Source organism: Passer domesticus, chromosome 1 (assembly GCF_036417665.1).
Source record: "Passer domesticus isolate bPasDom1 chromosome 1, bPasDom1.hap1, whole genome shotgun sequence".
Lineage (NCBI taxonomy): Eukaryota > Metazoa > Chordata > Aves > Passeriformes > Passeridae > Passer > Passer domesticus.
The window spans coordinates 96,228,443-96,253,340 of NC_087474.1; the positions used below are offsets into that span (position 1 = coordinate 96,228,443).

The window sequence follows — 24,898 nt, forward strand, 5'->3', positions numbered from 1 at the left end:
ATGTGGGTAAGCAGTGAAGAGTGGCATTTCTGTCCCAAAAGAAAAAAAAAAAAAAGAAAATAAGGACATACAGTTTAAAATGTATTTTAGTTAGAGAAAAAACATGCAAAATCAAAATACAGGGAAAGTTTCACATCAAGCAGTCTTGGCAGAGGTGGCCTGCTAGGTGAAAAAAAAGAGCTTGGTTCTATTTTAAACAGTCTGGATGATCTGCTCTAGCAGACAAAACTGCATGAGGATAAACTGCCTGTGCAGACTTTCAGTCAGACCACAGAAGCCCAGCTCCATCAAAACCCAGTGTTCACAAGGTCTCCAGCAGCCTGAGGGTAGAAGGTGGGATGGGAAGCTGCAAGGCTACAGATTTTCCCTTAAAATCCCACAGTTAATCCCATGGCTGAGACACAACTTGTAATGAGTGCAGGAGGTGGGAGCCAAAAGGAAGTGCAGATTATTCCAGTGCTCATACAAACAAGAAGGAAAATAGCAGTTACTTGTGAACACATCCAATTATGCTGCTGTGCTTCCCAACTTTGCTGTGGGCTCTGGGAGTTTGGCTGCTGTGGAGCCTCTAGTTTTGACAGTGTTTTGCAAAATCTAAGTGCCTGCCACCCCGGCCTGCATTGGGATCATCAAAAGCCCAGTAACCTCAGAGCTGGCCTGCAGTGTCCTGAGACAGCTGCTGAAAAAAACTTCAAGTTTCTCCTAACCTACCCCTTGCTGCTGAACTCGAGAACTGCAATGCCCCTGATCTCTCTACCTTCAACTTTCTCAGGCTCACATCCAGAATACCTCACCACTCTTGCACCTCCCCAGTCCTCAGAAGTGCTTATAATTACTTGGCAACATGTATCTGAGTAAATTTCCATTATTCCTCCTCCCACAAAACATGCATTGGTTCGATGGAGTTGCAGGTACCTTCATCCTGCAAATCCCAACATGGACCTGTTTTGAAAATCAGTGTAACGTGCCAAAGTCAGCCCAGGTGCTTTGGATTTTCACAGCCGTGGTCTCTGCAATGAAGAATGCATTCCCAATATTTAATAGGCAAACTGGAAAATTAATATTTATATCCTCAGGGTTATTGTTCTAACAAGAATATTTGAGCATTAGGCCAGGCCATAGGGATTTGGATGGAATTGACCTGTAATGGAAACACCAAAAGACAAATGTCTGCAGGTACATTGTAGCCCTCCAACAGTATACTAGATTCTAATTTTTAATTGAATTGCTGTTTCTGCTTTAGATCACCTCTCAAGAGCCAAGTGCAAACTGGAAGACTAGTTTTTACTTATGGAACATACAAAGTGAAATTATAAAAACTCAACTGAGAATTGAAATTGCTTTGTAAAATTTAGCAGGTTTCATTTAAGCAAAACCAAACTCAAATGCCAAGAAGCTTAATAACACTTTCTAAAAACCCTCAAATATTTAATAAAGACCCACAAGTGCAGTTCTTAAAAGTACATTGGATAGTTCAATATTTGGAAAGTTCATACTCCATGATTTAGTAACAGTGCAGAATGAGGATGCTGTATATCTGAATTTATTTCTCCAGCACCCAGAGAAGGCACTGCATGGCAAAACACATGGAAGGGAGGACACTTCCAACTCACACCGCAGAGTGGGAAGCCAGATGCTTCTCAGTGACCATTACAGTTCTGGCCACATCTGGAGCTTCCTCTGAGGAAAAGGAGATTACAAGCCTGGTTGTGCTGGAAGATATTAGGCATAAAATCAGTGTATCATCTGATGTTGAATGTTTTACTGAAGTTCATTGTTCTCCTTTGTCCTCACTGTCCTCACTTGCTGCTTCTTACTCTCCATCTTTGCACTCAAATCCCATATCCGGAAAGTTCCACCCTGTGTCTTATGATGGAAAAAGCCGATCCTGAGTAAGGGATGTCTGCAAGAAGTGCCCTCCCAAGGAGATGTAACCCAGCCAGTCAAGCCTCAAAAGAAGACATTAATTATCACTGAGAAAGGGTAGTCAAAACACAGAGATGGACTGCTTCAAACCTTTTCTACACATATTTGCCACGATAGTCTAAAATTGCCCAACTGTCTTCTCCTGAAGAAGAAAAATCCTCAGACAATGCAAGCTCCAGTGGTCTTGGTGATGCTTCATTCAGTTAGTGGATTTAAATCCTGAAGCTATATACATATCCTCCTGCAGATATATCGATACATATATTCTCTTCTACTCAAAGAATGACTTTTCAATGCAGGGGATGTGTTTGGTGGGTGACTAAGAGAAGAGAAGATGACTTCAGGAAGAAGAAAGAGAGAACTTTTAAGAGACAGGAAAAGAGGGCTCAGATACAAATGCTGGGGGTGTGGGATGCACAGATATAATGGAGGACTTGAGGGAAGATTTTTTGTGGAATTTGAACCTTTCCTATTTATATTCAAGAAACAAAAATTTCCTGTAGTCAGTATACAAAAATTTGTTTGGTAATGGGTTTGTTATCTTTGAACTATGGACTGACTCAGTGTTTCATTTGCTGCTTCTATCTCCCACTTTTGTATAGTAAAGCCAAATTAAATTAAGAAATAAAATTATTCCAGTCCAGAAAATACTTTCAAAGTATTTCTGTTGTACATATACACTCTAAATTTTAATAAATCCCATGGGAGAGGAATAGTTCAGCCAGACTTTATATTTTTACCTGCCAGACAATTTATGTTGAGAAAACCTCTTTATCCTTGTTCTTCTGACAAATAGAAGTTGGCTGGTTCTCAATATCTTTCCACCAAATCATTTGACAAAAATTTCATTTAAATTTTCCTAAAGATGACTGGTATACAGATGATGCTTATGCATTTAATCCAAATTTTCAGAAATCATAAAATAATTAGTATTTATAGCAGTTTAGTTGCTATATATTTTTTGAATGTTGAAAAGTAACTATCTCTAAATTTCCACATAAAAGACCTATATTGGCATCATATGGCAAGATTCTGGAATCCAAGATCACTAAGAGACATTTGGAGACAGAAGCATCTTACCTTGCAGAAATGTGTTCTTTTAGCTGCAGAATGCTTGCTACATTTATCAGGAGGTATTGTGCTTCATTCACAAGAGAGAGTGAGATGTTTGTAGCAGATGACAGACCTAAAAAAAAACCCCAAAACAATGCAACATTCTAAAATTATCATAAAAATTAGTAATTTCACCTCATCTTTGCTTTGACCTCTTACTCATTCTCATGCTTTGACTCTCTCTCATTACTAGTCTATTCATTTGGTTCCAGGCACTAAGGAAATATTCCAAGGATGCCCTCAAACCTACAAATGATCATGGTGCAATGCAGTTAGAAACTGAGACAGTGGTGAGATTTTACCAAATTTATAAAATATTTTACAAGAGCAATATCTATTCATTTTTAATATTCTTTCAATTATTTTGTAATGAAATTTCATTTTTTGTAATGAAATTATGATTCTTAACAATAATTTTTCTAAATGGTTTCCAGACAAAATCATGGTCATGATGATAACTTCCCTCCCATACTGGTGCATCTGTACATTTTAACCAAATTTAACAAGTAGAAGGGCATCAACAAGTCAATTTTGGTATAAACGTAATGACTAGATCTATACTGGATAACTCTTTCAGCCTTTATCAGGGTACCTATATACTCATGAAGTCCATGAGACTGATTTTTGCATGAGGAATCACAAATAGTTTTAAGAATGACAACATACCTTTTGTATTTTTCTGATGTGACTTGCTTTTCACACCTGAACTTTGTCTTATCAAGCGACATGGACAACCAAGAAACGTAGAGAGCCAGCCAGCAATTTTTTCTCCACAGTCATACGTTTTTACCCTATTACAAGAAGAGAGGAAGTTTAAATTTGATTGCCCAAACATTAATTTGAAAAACAGAACGCAAATTGTGAAAATGTTTATTCTGTTTCCTTCAATAGGAAGTACAGAATCCATACTGTATGATGAATGTCTGATATGAAGCTCTGCATGACTCTAACTCCTCATTTCCTCAAGTTTACTCCTTTCCTCTTGAAGCTGACTTTCACAAGATCTAATTTAGTTTACTACAGAAAATTACTATATGAATAAAGGATTAATCATAACACTGAAGATGCTGACTCTGAAGTACAATAAGTGGTTGCCCATATAGGAGCATTGCAATACAGTATTGTGAAATAGTCACACTCTGGTCTGTACTTTTTACTAAAAACAGAGAGGAATGATCTGAGTTCAATTTAAGATTGCTCTGCCATGTGTAACTTTTAATGATCCCATCCAGTACAGTGATGTTAGTTCTCTAATTTAAATCATGTTAGTACAGGCATTTCACATTAAAACATGGCTCCACTAACAGAGGCCAAGTATCTCTCTAAAGATGATTTCCATTACTTGTAAAATGTCTAGTGAGTTATGCAAGCTGGCAATAGAATTGCCTTCTTTATATGGATGTAATCTTTCCTAGAAGGACTTTGAATTCATCTCTCTCAATCCAAGAAGTCCACTGAAAACTGATGCTGTCTGACATCAGATTCCTCAGCCCTGAGTAAACTCAATGTCCATTTTCCAAATTCCAGACATCTATTTTAAATCAGTTGTATGGGTTTCACACACAGATAATGGAAAGACATAAGTAGTTCCCATCTATATTAGACCTCAGGATAGGATGACTCTCACTGTGGGAATGTTCAACTCTCTACTGACCACATAAAGAGATTTGACTGATACCTAACTTCAAATGTAAGAGGAATGTGACTTCTTATGCTGACCTAGGAAGGATTCCTGTAGCAAGGAAAGTGAAGTAGTTGTGTTCCTATGCTCACCTTGATGTCCTACCCAGCCAAAGAAGTTCATCTGCATGGAAACCATCTGCTTTGTGAAAGAAGAAAACAGATACTCACAGCAAAAGGGGTTAAACCCCAGGATTGAGAGGAAATTGGCTTGGCTTTACAAACTGCTCTGTCGGGTTAAACTGAATTTCACAGGTACAAAGCCAGCAGAAGTGAAACCAAAGAGATTTTATAATCCTGCATAGATCTGGTATCTCTTCAGTGCTTGTTCTGAATTTTGAATTATGGTGCAGCTCTACATCCCTCTCCCCACTCAGACTGGATAGATGTTAACCACTGCTGCATCTAGCCAGTGATGCCCTAGAACTGGAATGGTGTGCTGGTATGAGTATGAGATGGAGGCACCGTGTCAAGAAAGAGGCCAAAAGGTGAGTGTCCATGAGATTTCACAGTCTGAACTGTGTTAGGGAGAAGGCTGTTAATGAGAACACATGAATCTTCCATGATAAATAGTGCAGGTGAAACAAATTCCTCCAGTATTTTTTTCCACCTTCACAGAGGTTCTAGGGGTGTTTAAAATCTCTCCTGAGCCAATTGTCTCCAGCAGCCTGTTGGAAATTAATACTGTATGAATCAGGAAAAAAAATTGCCCTCTTTTTATACACTTATTGTTTTGAGTCACAGTGGCTGAGTTAGAGACTCACACCATTCTCGGTATTTCATCAAATGCCACCGTGTAGTTTTTGTATTCCAAAATGCCTGTTTTCAAATTGCTTTCCCTTATTGTCAGACCATTTTCTGAGCAAGTACCATCATCTCTTCAAGGTCTTAGTCAAAGTCATTCTGTTGTAGCTCAATTCTACTTGTTTTCTGCTTGTGTTTATTTTTGTGGAGTATGACTTTACATCTGTCAGCATTACATTTCATTTGGCACATGTCAGGCAATTTATAAAGGAGAGCCTATTTCTCTCTGATTTCACTTGCTGTTTGCCTTGAGTTTCCCACTCATCTTTCTATTATGTCATTTAGCTTCAGTGCGTTACAATTGGTCCCTCCAGCAGGGTAATTTACAGAACAAGATACAAGGACAGATGAAGTCTGAATATTGATCCCACGGGATATAATACAACAGGCTCAGTTCACCTTGTTCTTAACTACACCTTTGTCTTCTACCACTGCTACACTTGCCTTGATCTCTTTGATATTGCAGCCTGTCAAAGAGGAGGTTGTGTCGCTGCTTATTTCAGTAGAGCACCAACCTTGAGCATTAAGGATCTTCTAGAATATCAATCCTATCAACATTAGCTTCTACTTTCATCATTTATGTCACTGGTGGACATTGTACCAGAAAGCCAGATCCCTCTGATGTGAGCAGCACATGCTGATGGACAGCCCCTGCTGGGATGAAGGCTAACACTGATGAATTGCTTCAGAAGGGAAATTTGGGCTCATTAAACTTCTGTGGCTGCTGCAAAATTAAACTTCCTCACATGACTGCTTGCAGATCCTACATCATGTACTTTTCTCAGTTATCTCAGTCTAAATTCAGAGTAAGCCAACAGAACTGGATGAAATAACAGCATCAGAGCACAGAATTAATACATAGAAAATACATTCACTAGGCATTTCTTTCAAACAGAAGCCTTTTAACAAAGACATTGGCTCCACTGCTCACCTGAGACATGTTGCAGAAAAGACCCCTGACCACAAATCACCTCCTGTCCTCTTGCAAAGCACTGGTTTTCTCATTATTTTCAGCCCTGGAGGCTTCTCTGCTGAAACACTAGAAACTGGCATCAGTGGTATTGGGTCTCCAAGCAGTTTGAGAGCCTCATCAATGTTCACTCATCCTGCCTTACTTCCTGTCTTGTTTATTTGCTAGTCACAGTCCACTCCTTGCAATTTGCTTTCACAACCCCTTTCTTGTTCATTCTGTTCTTTCCTTCCTCCACAGAATACTAAGAAGTTTCCCATGAAAATTTCAAATTTGATACAATAAAAATGACACAGTCAGTTACATGAAAGAGAAGCTACAATAAACAGTATGGCAACAAATTTTATGCACACTGAGAGAAAGATAACTCAGGCTGTTTTATAGCCTGTACTAGATGGGCTTACCATGGGGAGGCTAGGGATGAGTCAACAGTAAGGGAAGTGGGACAGATGGTTAAAACAAATGACTCTTGGGTGGATTCCACTACCTGAGGAAAATACACTTCTGAGGAAAAGATCCTCTTTATCATCTGAATAGGTAGTAGAAAAGAAGGAGAAGATAGTTTTCTGCATGGCTCCGTGGGGAAATTGCCACGTCTTCTGGTGGTTTGTTTATATGTTACTCAGAGACGCAAATCTAGAGGGTTACAAAGAATTAGTATACCTAGTGAAAGGGAGACATAAATCTTTAAGTGGCTCTTTTAGTTGGACTTACCAAGAGACTCATTGAAAAGAAACATAGTAGATAATGCAAATGTACTTTAGCAAGGTACTTGATACACTGCCACTCAGAAACTTAATGAGACTGCAGGAAGTTCTTAGAAAATATGATGAATAAACACTTAAGTTTATGGATTGGATATAATTTTATTCCTAATGTTATATTCACTGAAGTGACATGTCTCTTGATCAGAATTAATGTTATTTAACTTACATACCTGTAGTCAAGATGGTTCAAGGGACACCGATCAACATGGGTGGTCAAAACAAAATTAAAAAGGGTTGTAAATATGGAAAGCTGTTTAAAAGCTTCTAGCAATTTTAAATCTATGCAGTATGAAATGGGCAAAGCTGCTAACATCATCACTATTAAATGCGGGAACAGAATTCAAGCCCTGCTGAGACCCCAGCTGACATTTGGAGGTAACTGGGGACACCTTCTCCTTTTCTCATGCTTGGAGCAAGTAAATAAAAAGATCTCACTCATTCAAGAGAGGGCAAATTCAGTTTACTGTAGTTTCCTTCCACTCCTTGTTTTATGTTTTAAAATTTTTTACTGTTTTCTATCAGACATGCTGGGCATGCCAACTTACTTATTTAAATAGGACCACTCTCCTGGTCCACTTATCATTCATTGCTCTCCACCATTTTTTCAAGAACTTCTGTCTGTGTATACATCTGTTCACATCCTGAGTGCCACTACAGTGATTTTCAGCTTCAGTACCTCTCTGCTCTCACCTACCTGTGTGAACAGACTTTACTCTCACAGATCACAGCCTCTTTTCCAGTATTGTCTTCTAATGGCACAGATATTGGGTCCATGCCTAGGTGGGAAGACAGAAAGTCATATTTAAATAAAAAAAATTATGAAGAATGATAGGATAATGAAAAAAGTTCCCATTTTTGCTCCTTTTCACAGTCACAGCAGCCTCACAAACAGCAAATAAAAAAATCTTTTTTCTTTTTGCTAGAATTATATCCTCTGCCGGCAGGTGGCTCCAAATGATAAAACAAAGCACAAAGGCTGCAGATGACCTTGGTACTCAAAGCATATTTTAAAAATACACAATTTCAAAGCTTTGAGTAATTTCCTTCTCTGTTTGTCTCAGGCAACGAAACTGGCACAGAATTATGGCCTCAGTCACGATTTCTGTTGAAAGGATGGTTCTTCTGACAAGTCAGGAGATGATGTTAAACACTGTAATGTTGGAGTAGAGGGGTTGAGCGATCTGAAAGATGAGATATGGAGAAGGGGGGAAGTATAAAAGAGGCACAGTCTGTTCAAAAAAAGAAATATACTGTGAGACAAAATTACAATAATTTAATGACAAGACAAAATGTATGGAAAACTGCAAATGAGACAGTTATTCCCATCTATTCATCTCCAAGTTTAAACCACCTGAGGATTCCCTGGTAATGGTCTATCTTAACTTCTCCCACGTTTTTCTCATCTTGAACAGAATGAGCCAAAGAGACAGAAAGAGTACTGTAGGTTGCTAGAAACGAAAAGCTGTACTACTTTTCTTTCTGTTAATTGAAAACAATAATCTTAAATGAAGAACAAATTGTTTTACTGTGTGACTGCAATGAATCTAGATTTTCCATTACACTGCAACATATATTAACCAAAACCTTGACACCCCCCATTTCCCAGAATTATAACTACATATTTTGATATTATACAATATTGTAAAACAAATAAGAATCATGCTCTACCAGCTCTGTGATATGGTGAAATCAAGTTGGCTTATTTTCTTCTGAAGTGTAATAAAATGTAGTTCAGATTCATTGTAACACCACTATCAACTCTGTTTCGTGCATGTCTTACAAAATAGAAAGTGATCTACTTCTTCTTTGGTTAATTATGTTAGTATATGTCATAAGTCAAGACAGAGGGGGAAAAGTTGGGTTCACTTAAGAAAATAATACATGTAAAAATTCTTTGAACTACCCTGTAACAACCTGGAAAAAAAAAGCCAATGTTATTATCTTATCAACTAGAACTTGGGCTTTGAAACAATTAAACATTAGAATCACTCCCTCTGGAAAAGATGAGTTTGAAATATTTCACCCTGCATGCACTCTTAACTGTTACATCTTTCAAATACTTTCTAAGAAAAGCATACTCACAAAATTTCTTAAAATAGAATTTCAGGGCTTTAAAAAGGCTTTTATACACCAGCAAGTGTACCACATTTTTATTGAACAGTACACATTTTACAGTGATGTTTAGGTCAGTTAAACATTGTTAATTACAATTTTATTCTGTCTTTAAGGCAAAAAAAAAATAAAGTAGAATGTTGCCAGTTACTAAAGTGCAAAAGCTGTCGTTCTCCATGGTAATTTGCTTGATAATAAAATTCACAGATGTGCTCACAGTATTAATATAAAAAATTCTTATCGTTATAGCTCCTATTTTCAGTCAATGAGGAAAATTAGAGATCTGTTATTTCAATAGACTGAAATATAAACCATTCATGTATATTCTTTCATCAGTGTATGCACTTAATTCCCATTATTTTTATTGGCAGTAACACGACTATTTGAAGGCACAATAAACTCCATAAAGTGCAATTAGCTGCTGAGTTTTGCTAGCATCTTTCTACTCCAATATTTTAAGGTGCCTCCTCGACACTCAGAATTTCTCCCACTGTGCAGTGACAAACTAATGCCCAACTTGCCAGTGTAATGCTGATTGTGTAGCTAAAATGGAAAGAGAAAAATTAGTCTTTTCCAGAAATGTATTCTCAGCTGAATTCTGTTTGGCTACATATTTGTGTAGGTCAGGAATAAGTGCAATGTAATCTGTGCTCCCACATATTTGATGGAGGAGGACAAGGAAATTTCCCTTGATTCTCACTCCAGTAATAGGGCTTCTGGAAATGAAGGCACTTGATCCTGCCCACCTTTCAGTTACTGGGAGCCAAACTTCTGATAACTTCATTCAAGATACATGAAATTCTTTCTCTCCATGAGGGCTGATTTAGAGTTGTACACTGATTTTCTCTAAGTGGGTTCTGTGTGGCTTTGCTATACTCTGAACAGCAAACAAAATAGGGAATGCCTGTTGACAACCTAAGAAAAATAAGAAAGCCTAAGAAAATAATTCTGACAAAATTGAGAAATGCACTTTCTAAAATTAAAATCTCACTCCCTCTACTGAAGAAGTACAGCCAGTGAGAGAGTATGAATAAGCCCTTCCTCTCCCTCTGCTCTTGACTCCTTCCTCAGAGATCCAGGAAATACCTGCAGCTCCTCAGCTGCCATGCAAGCCAACAAATTTTGCAGGCATGCCAGGCAAAAATCCTAAGTCTTCAGGCAGCTTTGGGCTTGTGTCTTTGGGCAGAGCCCCACTCTGCCATCCTTGCTACCCACAGTGGATGGTGGCAGGATAACACAGCTGGGTCGGTCAGACAGCAAGGTCTGCCCGTCCACATCTGGGGCTACAGAGACACTCAACATACAGGGGTTAAAGAACAACCCTGAAAGGGTGTCTCAGCACATAGAGAATTCAGCAAAAGGTGTTAAAGTAGTTACAGTCACACTAAATCATGCTGACAAATTTTTCTTGGACAGAGAAGACAGAGACTATTAAGCCACATTGAAATAAAATAGCCATAAACAAATTTTCTGCTAATGAAAACTTCTAGAGGGAGAGGAACACATGTGCCTGGAGGGGAAGAGAGAACAGACTCGTTATGTTTCAAAAGTGGCACAGATAAAGTATTCACCATAATCTAACAGTGCAGCAGCAAAACGCTCTTAAAAACCGCTGTGTACTCAGGCTACGTGGGATTCGGCTCGCCCGGCTTCAGGCACCTACCAGAGGGCTCTCTCTTTTGGAGAGAGGAGCCTCCAGCCAGCAAAGCGCGCCCCGGGCGGAGGTGCGCGCCACAGGCGGCGCTGGCAGCGGGAAAAGCGCAGATAGCCGCGGAAGCGGCCGGGAAGCACCGCGGGTACAGCTCCCGGCAGAGGCGAGGCAGCCGGGCTGCGCTGCCACCGCTCGGCTGGAGCCGCTGGGCTTGCACAGCCACGGAAGCAAGGGCACGGCAGAAATGGAAAGAACAGAGAAACTCGGCGCAGGGACTGTGAGGGCAGGGGGAAGAGAGATGGAGGACACAAAGCTCAGCTTGGAAAGGTGCATGAGGCTGTGGCTGAGCAATGGTGGATTGGGTGGGTGGCATTCCGTGTGTGGATGGAGGAACCGAGCACGAGACCTGGGGGTGGCTGTCGCTCACCAGGCCAAGAGCTACGGATCTGAAATAACATCGGGACATCAGCCACCGACACGGGAGAGAAGGTTCTGAGCTTCAGAACAACCAGCCAGGCTCAAGCGAGTTCCACTGCTCCCCACCACATGGATCACTGCTCACATCCAGCATTCAGCTTCAGCTCCTACACTTGCAACCAGCTACAGACAGGCTGGAGGTATGGTGATAGAAGAAGCAGGGATTAATGTGGGATTTGCAAGGAAAGAGTCAAGTTATTAAATGAAATTTCTCTGCCATTAAATGATTTAACTGGAAGATATAACACTGACCTATGTTTGTGAAGGGATAAAAGAAAAAGATTAAAAATTTAACACCAACAAACAAATAATGGATTTAGACTGTAGGTAAGAAGAAAGAAAACATAATAAATATTGGAACAACTTCCTACAGATTTATCTGCTCAGCCTTACCCTGCTGGTTCATATGTGTTCCCATCATTGTGCCATCTTAGGAGCAGTAAGCTCTGGAATACACTCCCCAAGGAAAAGACTCCCATTATCTCACTGTCAAGAATTTTAAAAAATGCCACAGGTTGCAAGAACATCATGGGACTAAAAAACAGCAGGACTATTAGAAAAGAGGTCCCAGATCACCTAATGGGCTAGGATTTTGGTAGCTAGAGTCATTATACAAAGAATAAAATTACTCCACTCTTACACACTGGCTGTACCAAAGTGGGCTTGTAAATAAATGGCAATGCCATTCCCATTACAGCACACTGATCAATTACTTTTGGGTAGAAAAATGATCAATGAACTTGGACAACCACTTCTGTGTGGAAATGGTTCTCACTTTCATTGGAAGGAAGGCAAATGACAGTGAAAACTCCAAAAAAGACACACAGTAAAATGCAGAATTTAAAGCCAAATTTCACTCTGGCACTAACTGTGGCAAGAGATTGTAAATCTCAGTGTGAAATGGATGCCTTGACTGTCATTTTCATCTGGGAAAACTTCCTCCTGACTCCCTGAAGTATGACAGGTGTTACTGACAGGTGTTATTGACAGGTGAACATACTAATGGGTAGGCACTTATCTGAACAAGTGCTAGCAAGGAAAAAAAATGAAGAACAGACTCAGAATGGTCAGAAAGGAAGAGTGATGGTAAGGAAATAAATCTCTAGAAATAATCAGTTCTGAAGCACTTGATAATTTAAAAGTTGCGGGAGAAAGCTGTCTGTGCAGCACTACTACAGAAATTTGAGGTGCAAGGTGCTCCATGTAGAATTGAAATGAATTAATGATAGATTTTCAAGGAAATAGTATGGAGGAAAGAGGGGAAAGCATCAGTGTGTGTGCCAGTGAGCAAGTCTGGAATCCCTAAGAAGAGACTAGTTTGTGTTTGGGATTGGAAACACAGAAAATAGCACATGATTAGTGGAAATATCAAACTGTACACTTGAGAAACCCATTTCAGACAAAAAGAATCAACAAGTCAGACTTAAATCTATGGCAAATTCTCAGACAGTTGGAGATGACAACAACCCTAATGTTCACACAGAAAGGAGACTGTGGTTACAGATCTACTCAGATGGATTTCTAATAAAGGGTGAAAAATCTCAAGACAGGTTCCCTTGTTTTGCTCTAGCTGCTGAAAATGTGGGCATGTATATTATTAGTGGTTAAGACATCAGAACATGTTGGACCCAGGGAAATGATGAACACCATTCAGACACATGCAAACTCAGCACTAGTAATGACTTCTGTGGAATTCAAACCCATTCTAGTGATCAGTGGCAATGACACTGTTATGAAAACAAATAATTTTCACCCCTGAGTAGTAAAGAGCTTTCTGTAACACTTTACATATTTTTTCCCCCCTCAGCAGCAAATAAAAAGGATTTTGATAATTCCCAGGAAACTTAAACATCATGAAATATTTGCCTGCTAGTGCAAGTCTTTAATTGAGTTAAATAATGTCTGGTCCTTATTTTAATTCATACTATTTTCCACTGAACACTTTACCCCTCTAATCCCACAGATGGGAGGAGAAAGAGAGATACAAAATGGGAAGGTGTTTAATGTTAAGGCTTCTATTCCTTTTGCATCATTGACAATCCCTTCAGGCTATGGGACTTCATGCTATGGAGAGACATTAGTCAGTAAATTTCCTTTCTCCATCCTGGAGCATTCACTTTGTGAATGTACATAAGGAGTCACTGTCTGCTCTCTGCCTACCCAACAATAAGTTAGGAAGCTCCCCAGGGCTGCATATAACAGGCTGGGCTTCATTGCCCACAGCTGGCACAGAACTTGTCCCTAAAGTGACAAGAAAGCATGCACAGCATTCAGTAGTTTTGTGGGAGCATGCAGGTGTCCCTGCCTAGAAATCTGACACCAATAAAGAAGGGAAGGAAAGGATATTGTTTACTAACCTTCTGCCTGAATGACCATCATTTTTTGCTTCAGATCAATTGAGGGATTCACAAGACACAACCTTGGTTCCTGCTTCTGAGTCATGCAGACTCCATTCTGGTTTACAACCATCCAGTTGCGGTCATACAGCAAACCCTGGTTTCCTACTGGCCATTCTGTAACCTGGGAAAGCATCAGGAGGGGGTTTAAAAAAGAAAAGAGAGGGAAAAGAATCCATTCATCAAAGATAAAGATATCACTGCACAAAGCTGACAAAAAAAATCAAATTACTCAAAGTTGTTACATATTATAATGCAGTTTAACAGAGGTATAAGAATAAACAATCTCTGAAACACTGAAAACTGTCTTCAGTTTTATACTCATTCATTTTTAGGACCTATTCCTCCAGAAATTTTCATTTAACTTACAAAGCACAGAAATTTTATGGGAATTTTATGAATGAAGGCAAAACCAAACAAACAGAAAGCAGGAAAACTGTGAAATTCAAAATTCTGAAAAAACTTTTTTTTTATAAAATGGGATCACTTTATCAATTAATCCATTTGAGAAAATCTCTGCCACTGAAGCTTCTGGTTTTGCTGGGAGAATAACAGTTTCCTTAAATTCCCTTAGAACAAAACACATTGTCTTTGCTATCTGTTCTTCCATTATGTCTACAACAGTCTTTACATTGAATAGCCCATACAAGAATATTGTCCTTGCTTTCACATACATTTTTCTGGTGAAAAGAACATCTGTTTCTGATGCTACACAGATGGTAATCTTGAAATCCAAAAAGAGAGCAATTTCAGTAACGCCTTTGGGTGACATTAATATCTGCTTTCTTCTCCAGAATGTTAAAATATTAATAGCATTCTTGTAATATAAAGCTGGCCACTAACATATTCTTCAGCTCACGTATGCTTTCTAGTCACAGTTGAATAGGGAGAAAAGTTTACAGCTGAACTTCATTGAAGTCTTATAGAAAAGCTGAGCACATCTCACATGAAATAGCCCACAAAAGACTTCAGCAAAAACCTATTGAGTAAAAGATATGTCAAGCACAGCCGGACACTATGAAGAATAGCAATAGTCTGGAAGCACTAGCTAGATTAATTAAAAATCACATTTTTGTTTATCATGTGATCAACCCAAAACCAGACAGAACCTAAAATATCTCGTTGTTAGAAACTTTTCCTGTTTTTATAAAAGCCTGCAGCAGCAGTTTGACACTGCCTGACTATAGAAAGCTAAAGGTAGAACTGAAAATTCAAAGCATCAAAGCTGAAATAAAAATAATTTCACCACAGTGCTACCAACTATACTGAATACAGAAAACAGAAAAATAAAAAGTAGGAGAAGAAACATGTTCTATCAACCCACTTGATTTATAATATTAGTTGGCAATTTTTAATGTAACTGTGGATGAAAATTCTGTGATAAATAGAAATTTTAGGTCTGACAGTGTCATCTGAAATCACATTATCCATGTACCTCAACTGTCAGCACCTCAGCTATGTTAACCTTTGCCCTGTCTTTTTTAGGAAAGGAATCATAGCCCAAAGACTGCAATATCAGCTGAAGAACACACTTTTGTTCTTAGTGGATATTATTCTTTGGAGAGACAGCATTTTTGGTTATCCTGTATAATTAGACTCCAAAATGCATTTGAACAGCTGGTGATCATCTGAGAGCTGCAAGAATTTCCTGCTAACAAATCTCCCTTCCAAAAAAGAAGACCATTAATGGGTAATACATCCTCCTATGAACCCAACAGATCTCTACAGGATTTGATAGATATAGAGAGCATAATAAACTAAAAAAACAGAAAAAATAGAAGACCACAAAGTTTCTCAGTTCCCTATTGCAACATTCAGTTGTTTTGGTTCCACTTCAGGACAGCAATCTTTTTCAGGAAATAGCTTAAGTGTTTGCTTACCGTTCACTGAAGGCAAGAGGCTTTATGAGCAAAATAAAACTTCTCTTTAATTAGAGCTTCAGGTAGTTCTTGCATGCTGACAGGCATTAAAGTGTAAGCCCAGCTAACTAGCTAGCAGATATTTGGAAATAATCAACACCTTCCACTCAAGATACCTCTGACAAGTACAAAATAATGGAAACTTACTCCATGCTTCACTCACACCACAAATGTGATGCAGTCCACGACTACAGGTCCTCAACCCATTTTTCCCCCTTCCTCTGGGTATTTGCCATTGTGGTGAGAGTCACACACTGTGCCCTGCAGTGAGTCCCTGTCCTGTCATGGATGTTCTCTGTGCACTGTCAGGTGCCCAACTCCCTCTCCACTTTTCAGCTCACTATATTGCACATGCTGCTAGGACCCTGGTAAAGGAAGTTGCAACAACAAAATAACTGTGGTCTCCCTTGGATGGAGAGTCACAGACAGCTCTGAACAGCCAGAGCTGGCTTGCTGCCAATACTGACAGTGGAGATGAGCAAGGAAGAGCACATTCATTTCTTCTCTCAGCACTTAGGCCTGTGCAGAGCATATCCTGCCCTTATTTCAAAGGGGCTGAAGGGATTGTTAAATAAAGTAAAACAGAGCAGGTTAGCAACCATGGCAGTGAACAGTAGCGCATTGTATAGCCTGTAATGTGATTCCCTGAAGTTGTCTGGCCATCTCTGGCTACTGGGACAAATTAAAAGTGGGAGGACAGAAGGAAAGCAGGGAGAGCATGGTTTTACTGATAGATACCAGCATAAACCTTCATTCCAAGCATGGCAGGTGATGATGCACCCCAGGACCAATGTATGGTCTCCTCTACCTGTGATGAGGATCATTGCATAGTACAGCCAGTACTTGGTATTGTCCCATCAGCTTTAGTCCATCTTTTCCTATCGCAAAATGAAAATATCCACTGCAAAAACACATGGGGTTGTTTTGTCAGAATTTTCTATAAAATATTTTGGGCTGCATTTCTCCCATGGTTCACAGTAATGTCATCATGAAGGCTAACACAGTTTTTTAACACATTAAAGGAATCACTAAAAAGGCTTTAAATTATCTAAGTTTAATAATATAAGTGGTCTTACATATAATTTATCCACTGATCTCTAGGAATTTGCATTGTATTTTAAATTAAAAGCTAGTTTGTCTTCTCTGTTGAGATGCAATTTTTTATACTCTGAAATCTACTGCAAGAATAATAAAGTTATTAATTAGTTATTAGTTTAAATTCCTAACCTCTTTCAGTGGGCACATTGCATTATATAATTATGCAAAAGTCATCAACATGAGAGATGTTCCTGTTTAACAATGCATGTTTAAAACACATTTTATGCTGGAAAAAATAAAGTGGTCTGGGATAGAGGTTACTCCTCTGCTTTTCTCCATTTAATAAAATAATTGTAGGGAAGAAAACTACATTTGAGAAGTTGAGCTAGAAAATTCTGCCCTCTGCTTCCTGCACCATGTGTACAAAATCCATGGGACAACAGTGGCCAGGAACACTCCATGTAATTCTACAGAAACCACCTGACCTGCAGCAAAGTGACAATCTTCATGCCAAGTTTCGTCCTCCCAGCTGCCAAAGCACTCTGCACTCTAATTTTCTCTGGAGGTCAAGAACCTCTCATACTAAACCACTTAGAATAGAACAGAGAAATCAGAGTTTAGGAGAGCAGGAGATTATGTGACTCTAAAGAGGAGATCAAACAGCTGTGAGTTTGCACTCACATCCTCCTCAAGTTTGTCCTCCTGCCACTAATCATCTATCCTGCAGCCAGCAACTCCGTGGGCATATTTCAGTGGCAGATGGGCTGAGTTCTGCTCACAGCTATCTGGAATTTTCCACTGCACACATTATTTCAGGAAAACTCAAGTGGTCATGTATTTACAATAAACCCTAGTTACAGCACATGCTAAAGGTCTGACCTCCCATACCAGCAGGAGGCCTCCGCTTGAACCTACAAATCTACGAGCTTTTGATCTCAAATATCAAAGTATTAGAAGGTGAATGAATTTACTACCACTCAGCATTTGAACCACTTCTACCTTTTCACATCAGCTATCTGAGTTACCCTATAACTGATAAACATGGAGAAAAAAATTTTAATTGGGAAAAATACTGTTCTAAATTGCCAGCAACTACAAAGCATCTAAAGCTATTTTAGATTAAAAACAAGACACTGATTTTCAATTCTTGGATTCCAGTCAAAGACTAAAGCTACGTGATTACTTTAGAACTACTTCAGAAGTTTATGCGTTTCCTGAAGTAAGGAGATAATACAATGTTAAGTGTGAAGTCTACTAAAAAAATCCACTAAACAAATGGCAAAAGAATAGTTTTGCATATGATTCAGTCTTTTCAAGATAAAGCCTAGAGATTCTGGTATAATCAATATTTTAGAAGAAAAATCATTTTCAGGATTTTATTCCATTTAATTGTGGTAAGGTTTCTTCTTTAGCATGTCTTGCTTTACACTCCAGTGCACATGACATACATTGTTTTCCTGTTTCAAGGGGATGCAGGCTGAAGCTGCAGTAATGACATATAAAAACATATATATATATATATATATATATATATATATATATATATAGGTACATATTGGAGGTTAGTGCACTCTGCAGGGTCTGGGTCCTGGCAGCCATGGCTTTCTATTCTACTCTTACTCATTGGGAAGAGGCTAAGCCACTTGGTGATTTAGAATGGGATAATTGAGATTTAAAGTTCATTTTACAAATGGTGGTCTGTAAGATGGTATTTTTATTTCTTCTATAGGCAGGCAGTGAGACTGGCAGATCTTTCACAGGCTGGTTATAAATGTATGACAGGTCTAGAAGTGCCAGTCAGACTTTCAGGAAGAAAAAAACATGAAGAACGTCTAGTGGACAGGAAGAAGGTCACAAAAGCAAACATATTTTTTGCAGGGATTTACTTCAATATAAAAACACCATCACAATCAAAATACTCTTTTGACTTCAACTCCTGGCCTGCTTTCCCAATGCAGAGAAAGCCAGAGGATAACAACAATTTCCCAGTTGTTAGGTCAACTTTTACTGTTCTTTTGTATGCGCTTATATATCTTCTATAAACCACATGAAAACCACATAGAAATACACAAAAATTACTTTTAACTAGAGGAGAAGAGCTAAATTATCTTCATAGTCAAATTCCAGTCCCTTCCAATACCATATAGTAAATGCAGTATTTGTTTAATTTTCTGTTACTCTTTGGGAATACAGGCTCTGACAGTGCTTAGATTAAAGGGCTCTAATGTGGCTGAGGCTTTGTCATTAAAAAATCAAAACAGATTTCAGAAAATACTCTAGACATGCAAAATTAAACCTCATAATATAGTTGCGGTTTTTATATCTGTTTTTAAATTATTCAGATCAGCTACTGTTAGCTGCATAATCTAAGTTGCCTTGGATTCCTCTTGCAGTCAATGAAAAGAAACAGAAATATCCAGGAAAATTTATTTCTCCTATTGCAGATGCCTATTTTATGTTAAAAGGAATAAGCAGGTGCTTATCCATCTCTCAGTGCTTACAGAACAGTGTTGAGCTGTAGTGGTGGAAGCTGAGGTAAGATGAGTCCTGTTTTCACTCTGGGTCCATTAACACATGCCTGGCACAAGCACTGTGCATGAGGCATGGGGATTTCCACGCTCCATACAGAATTGCAGTCCTGTCTGCCGGGGAGTACCAGGTTTGTGGGAATTTATCATCTAAAGCTGTTTCCCCTCACAGAGCTTGAAGAGGAGAAATCCCGCTCAGCTTGTAGGGAAACATAAGCTTTCTTTCATGCTGAGGTATGTCTTACCTGCTCCTGGGCACAATCACTTTAAAGCCTTCCTTGTGCTGAATGTTGTGGCGCGTATCTCACAACACCAGCCTGCATGTCAAAACCAGAACTTAACCCCAAAGGTGCATGAGTACTGCCAATGTATTTCAGCAGCTTCCACACTGGGCTTCTCTAATACAGCTATTAAAACTGCAATGCTTCAACAAAGGTTAAAAAATTTTCACATGAAATGGGCAATTAATTTGATTTTCTAAACAGTTTGATCTAGTGGGAGGTTAATAAGGGGTGGAAATTGTTTGTTCAGGTCTCATTTGATGCTCAGGATTGTGTCTCTGGATTAAAGACATCATAAGCCAAACCAAATTTAAAAATACAGATGTTTGGTTGATCATTTAATAGTGTTTAATTGCCCAACCTCTCTGCACTGAGAAAGAAAAAAAACAACAAAACATGATCAAAATCTGCTGAGAAGCCCTATTTGAAATTCAGGAGATTTGTCACTGGATTTGACCCCAATTTTCTCTCAGATGTGAGACACTGACCTACACCAGTAAGTTTGCATAGGGAAAGTTATACCATTATTGACATTCATTAAATCACTTCCCAGTATGGTACTAAGCAGAGTGACATTCTAGGTCATGTGTGGGCTATACACCTATTTCATCGTGCATTATTTAAAAAAAAAGTCACAGCTAAGGTGATGATATTATTAACTTGGTAAAAAAGCAATTAAAATCTTCAAAGAGTGAACTTTCAAATAGCACAGCAACACTTAAATGTCATATTTCTGTTGCAAATGTATTTTTAATGATAACATTTCTTTGTAATGTAAATCAGCCGCCTCTCAATTATAACATGTTAATCAAGTTATTTCTCAATTGCTGCCTACCCATCAATGCCTACAAGTCCATCACATGTCATTCTGTAAAAGCATACTAATTACTTGATTATATTTTAGTCAAGTTTTGCAAATCCAACTATTTTCTTCAAGACAGCATATTACGTGCAGATTTGCCTGTTGTGGGGGAGGGGAGAGCAGAAGACTCATTTACCCTCCTCCCCTGTAACTTCAACCTAATTCAAAATCCTTCAAGGTAGCCTAACATGTGGGACTTGATCCCAGAAACTGGAAAATATGAAACATGGGTACCCACACCCTGCTTCCTAGTATCTCATACACACAAGTCTGATGAAAAACACAGGGCTGAGCTGCACAAATACTTCTAAATGGTTCAAAGCACATACCTCAAATGCAGAGCAGGATTTGATTGGGTAGAGGTAAATTTTGGCAACAGTGATGGGCTTGCCACCTTTTCTACACATTGGCACTGCAGTCTCAGAAACAGCTGCCCTCATGCTTTCTGCCTCAGGCTCTGGGGGCTGCCAGCTGCCAGTTGTCTCTGCCTCAGATGGAATATTCCCGAGTTCTCTGTCAGAGATTTGCAGTATTGGAGACAATTTATCTGCCTTGTTAAAGGAAAGGTGGTCGTCTGGAACAGACTCTGTCGTCAGCTTTGTAACAGACTGGAGAGGAATCTCAGCAACCGAGTTGGAGAGTCTGGTGGCTATGATGAAATTCAAAAAAGTCTGTGCATCTTCAAAAGAAGACATATAGCCAAAGGATATTCTCACAGAACCAGTGGGACGTCCATCAACTAGGTCTATGTTATCTCCACAGACATGGCCAGCCTAGTTTGAAATAGGAAGAAAATCAGAGAGCTGTCATGACACTTTGATTTATTTCTATCTAATTTTACCTAGTTATTAATGAGTCTCTTCATCCTAACCTGAAAAACTGTTGTAAAAAGTAGAAGGTTAACTCATCAATGCAAACAGAAAATGAAGGAAAAACCCCTCAATCATCTTATGATTTACTAAAACTAGGAAGATAATTTTGAGCTGCTTGTCCTATTCTATTCTAGGGGAAGAGATACTTCCCAAAAACATATCACTTAAAGGTTATATGTCCCACGATGGTCAGCTCAGACAATCTCCAGAGATATTCCATAGTTCATTTGGATTCAAACTGTGATGTTATGTTCAGATAAGTGAACAAACCATGAGACGGTTGATTTTTTTGGGGCAGTTTTCTTGATATTCACTGTCAGAAAAGTGCCATTTTATACCACCAGTGGCTTTATCATGGCTTGTGTTTAATAGTCCAAACAGCAGAGAACTAACTCATTTGGGATAGCAGCAAAGCAGAGACTTCAATCTAGAGCTCAGACATCCTAAATGACATAGGTATATCCAACAAATCTGTCTTGCTGATCCAGTCAACACATTGCTTTCAGGATAAAGGGAACTAGTCTTTCCTCTAACACTTCCTCCTTTGAAGAGCACAAGTTTTTACTTGAAAAAATTTTGTTGAAAAATTTTTTGAATGCCCTATAATGGTCTCCATATAGATACCCCTCTGATAGGTCTCTCATACAAGACCCTGTAGAAAACTCTCCCTTAAGAGCAAAAGTTTCTCATTCTTTAAGTGAGTCAGTGAGTGCTGCCACTCACCAACAGTGAAGCAAGCTAGAGTCCCCCTTTGTTTATCCACTTAATAGCAGCTCATCAATGGACTTAAGATTTATCATATTCCCTAAGTGCAGCAGCTGTTTTTTTTTCCTCAGAATTTAATTTATTTACACATTTTTTGTTACATTAAAAATGGACATGTGAATAGTTTATTTACATGAGGGCTTTTTTTAAAGCAAGAAATGTCACAGGACAGTGAACACAGATGCCATTTATGCAAAGAGAAATAAAAACCTATGACAAAGTATGCAACACAGTAGTAAATATTTTAATGCAGTGTGAAGTAGTTTTTATCCTTGACAACAGAGCAGAAGCAACATTTTCAAAATTAGGTTGCATCTGTTAATATACCCTTCTGTAACCCTTCTGCCAAGTATTGCTTGATTGATTGAGGGGAGAGATTCCTACTGTGCAAATAAGTAAACTAGTTCCTACATAACATTCTAGGAAAACTAACCACACTTCTCCAGGGACACTTGAAGACAGAAAGTCCTCCCTCACAGGCATTTTATCATGTACAGCTTCATCAGGGAAGGAAGAATACAGCCAGCACCCTGGGAAAAGACGAAACTGAAGTATATGTGCAAATAACATGATAAAAGATGTCTTCCTTTACACAGTAATGTTGTCAATAACTCATCCTGATCCTTCTCAAAGCACTGATGGGAATGGAATGTCCCCAAATAATGACTGTGTAACTGTGCCACCTCATTATACAACCTGTGGCAATTAAGTGTCTCTCCATAAATTTAACTTTGGCCTATCCCCATTTAAGTGACACAGACCTAAAAGAAGTCACTCACTCCTTAGCAAAATCCTCCTTGTATAAGGAGATCCAGGAGCATTGCAGCAGGTTATTTGGCATTTTTCACCTCAGAAAAAAGGTAGACTCTTTTTTGTTTTCTCAGAGGAGACCGCTTCCATGGCAAGTCAAAGCACCAAATTCCCAAGGAAGATATTAAAGAACTGTAGCAGCCTTTAAGAAGTTGTGCTATCAGTTCTGCATGTAAATGTGTTTGCAAAATTATCTATACATCCCTGTGAAATTATAAGGGAGCTATAATATCATTACAGCAATTAGATTTTTTTACCTTTTGAAGAACGTCATTAATAAAGTTTTTGATTGTTCTGAATTAATTTACTGTAATTTCAAACTCTGACAAATATGCAGACAGGAAGCCTCCTCCACTTCACTGTAATACATCCTGCTATACATCTTTTAATGACAGTTTATGGAAAATATTAGTAATCTTGAAAACAGTCTTTACATTCATATTCTAAAAATCTAACACACCAGTAATCTAAGTAGATTTAATCTAAATTTGCTTCATTCTCTGAGATTCACAGTGTATTTGCCTTTATTGTTTCCTGTCCAATTTGCGTATGTATTTTAAATTGTAATACCCAACAGCAACAGGTCTATAAGACTTGAACATGAGTATGTACAATAATTAATTAGGATACTTAAAGAAAAACATGAGAGGAATTGTCCAGGAAATTCTCTTCTGCTGGAAGTATTGATACCATGCAATTCCAAAACCAAACAAGAAGGCCCAATTTCCTATTCTCCAATGAAATAATAACAAGCAACACATACTTCTCTGCATCCATCAAATGATTTTTTTTTTAATACCTCATTTCAATGAGCTGAGTTTCAATCAATTTAGTTCTTTAACAAGGCAAAGGAATTGAAAGCTTAAAGAAAACAAGTCAAATTTAACTTCATTTGTAAAGTCACAGAGACTTCAAACCATGGGATGTGATTCACTTTATCTTTTAACTTCCAGCCACATTCAGAGACTAACCTGCAGGTTCCTTTGGATGTCCTCATTGCTTATGTCCAGATGCATCTGGCAGGCTCCCGTGTTGCAGAAGCAGCCTGTGCGAACATGTATGTTGTGGAGACTCGCCATGCTGTCCACCTTCCCAATCCAGCAGAAGACACCGGAGAAGAATGAAAAATAGACATTTTAAAGTTGTGGTCAACAAGATACAGTGTTTAAAGGTAGAAATCCATGGAGGTAAATTATGTCTCTAAACAACTAACAATTTACTGCAGTTTTTACCATTCCCGTACAGATTTTGCATTTTTAAATTTTATTACTTCAGCTAGAAGAAAGCAGTGGTAGAAGCAGAGATGTTTACCTTAGCATGGAGCAACTACTCCACAAAAAACACACACAACAAGGTCCTGAGCCTATGAATGCCAGTACAACTGCTGAATTTTAAAGCTGTGAACAGGTTTATTCACATCAGTGCTGCTAATTACAGACCTGCAGCCAGGTGTTACTTGGTGTCTTGACAGAGCCACCACCTACAACAGCCTCTGAAGAGACTGAAGACTGAGGCACCTTTTCAGGTAGCTGAAGAAGACCTTATGCTCCAAGGATCTAAAACTGCAAGTCCTCGTTAGAGAAAATGATGTCATCTATGGGATTTTGGAACACAAGTGCTGGAAGGATCAACCCCCTAAGTAAGCAGTAACACTTGCCAGGACAGGGAGTGAACTGGAATGTCTCCTTGAGTCTTGCACAGACAACCCCCCAATCTACCAAGTCCCTGGTGCATTTCTTCCTCGTGCTGTTTGGTATTTCACCATTTCTTTATCATCCACTGAATAATGAATGGGCAGAAATACAATACTTGATGACAAACTAGCATGTATAAATTATGAAAAGGAATGAAAATGATGTGCAAACAACAGAAGAACATGCCCATATGTGCCTCAGAAGGAGACACATATATGCAGGCACTGGGAGGA

At 38.7% G+C, this 24,898-nt stretch overlaps 1 protein-coding gene across 11 annotated transcripts in view; it reads right to left on the reverse strand.

Annotated features, from left to right (window-relative positions):
* MOCOS (molybdenum cofactor sulfurase) overlaps positions 1–24,898 on the reverse strand; it is a 261,142-nt gene that overhangs the window by 14,659 nt on the left and 221,585 nt on the right. For all 11 annotated transcript variants that reach the window (XM_064430118.1, XM_064430164.1, XM_064430139.1 and 8 more), the window contains 6 exons: positions 23,943–24,059; positions 20,854–21,297; positions 13,858–14,020; positions 7,955–8,036; positions 3,706–3,830; positions 3,007–3,112 (listed from right to left, as the gene is read on the reverse strand). In XM_064430118.1, coding sequence (XP_064286188.1) covers positions 3,007–3,112; positions 3,706–3,830; positions 7,955–8,036; positions 13,858–14,020; positions 20,854–21,297; positions 23,943–24,059 — 1,037 coding nt within the window. The remainder of the gene's footprint in view (positions 1–3,006; positions 3,113–3,705; positions 3,831–7,954; positions 8,037–13,857; positions 14,021–20,853; positions 21,298–23,942; positions 24,060–24,898) is intronic.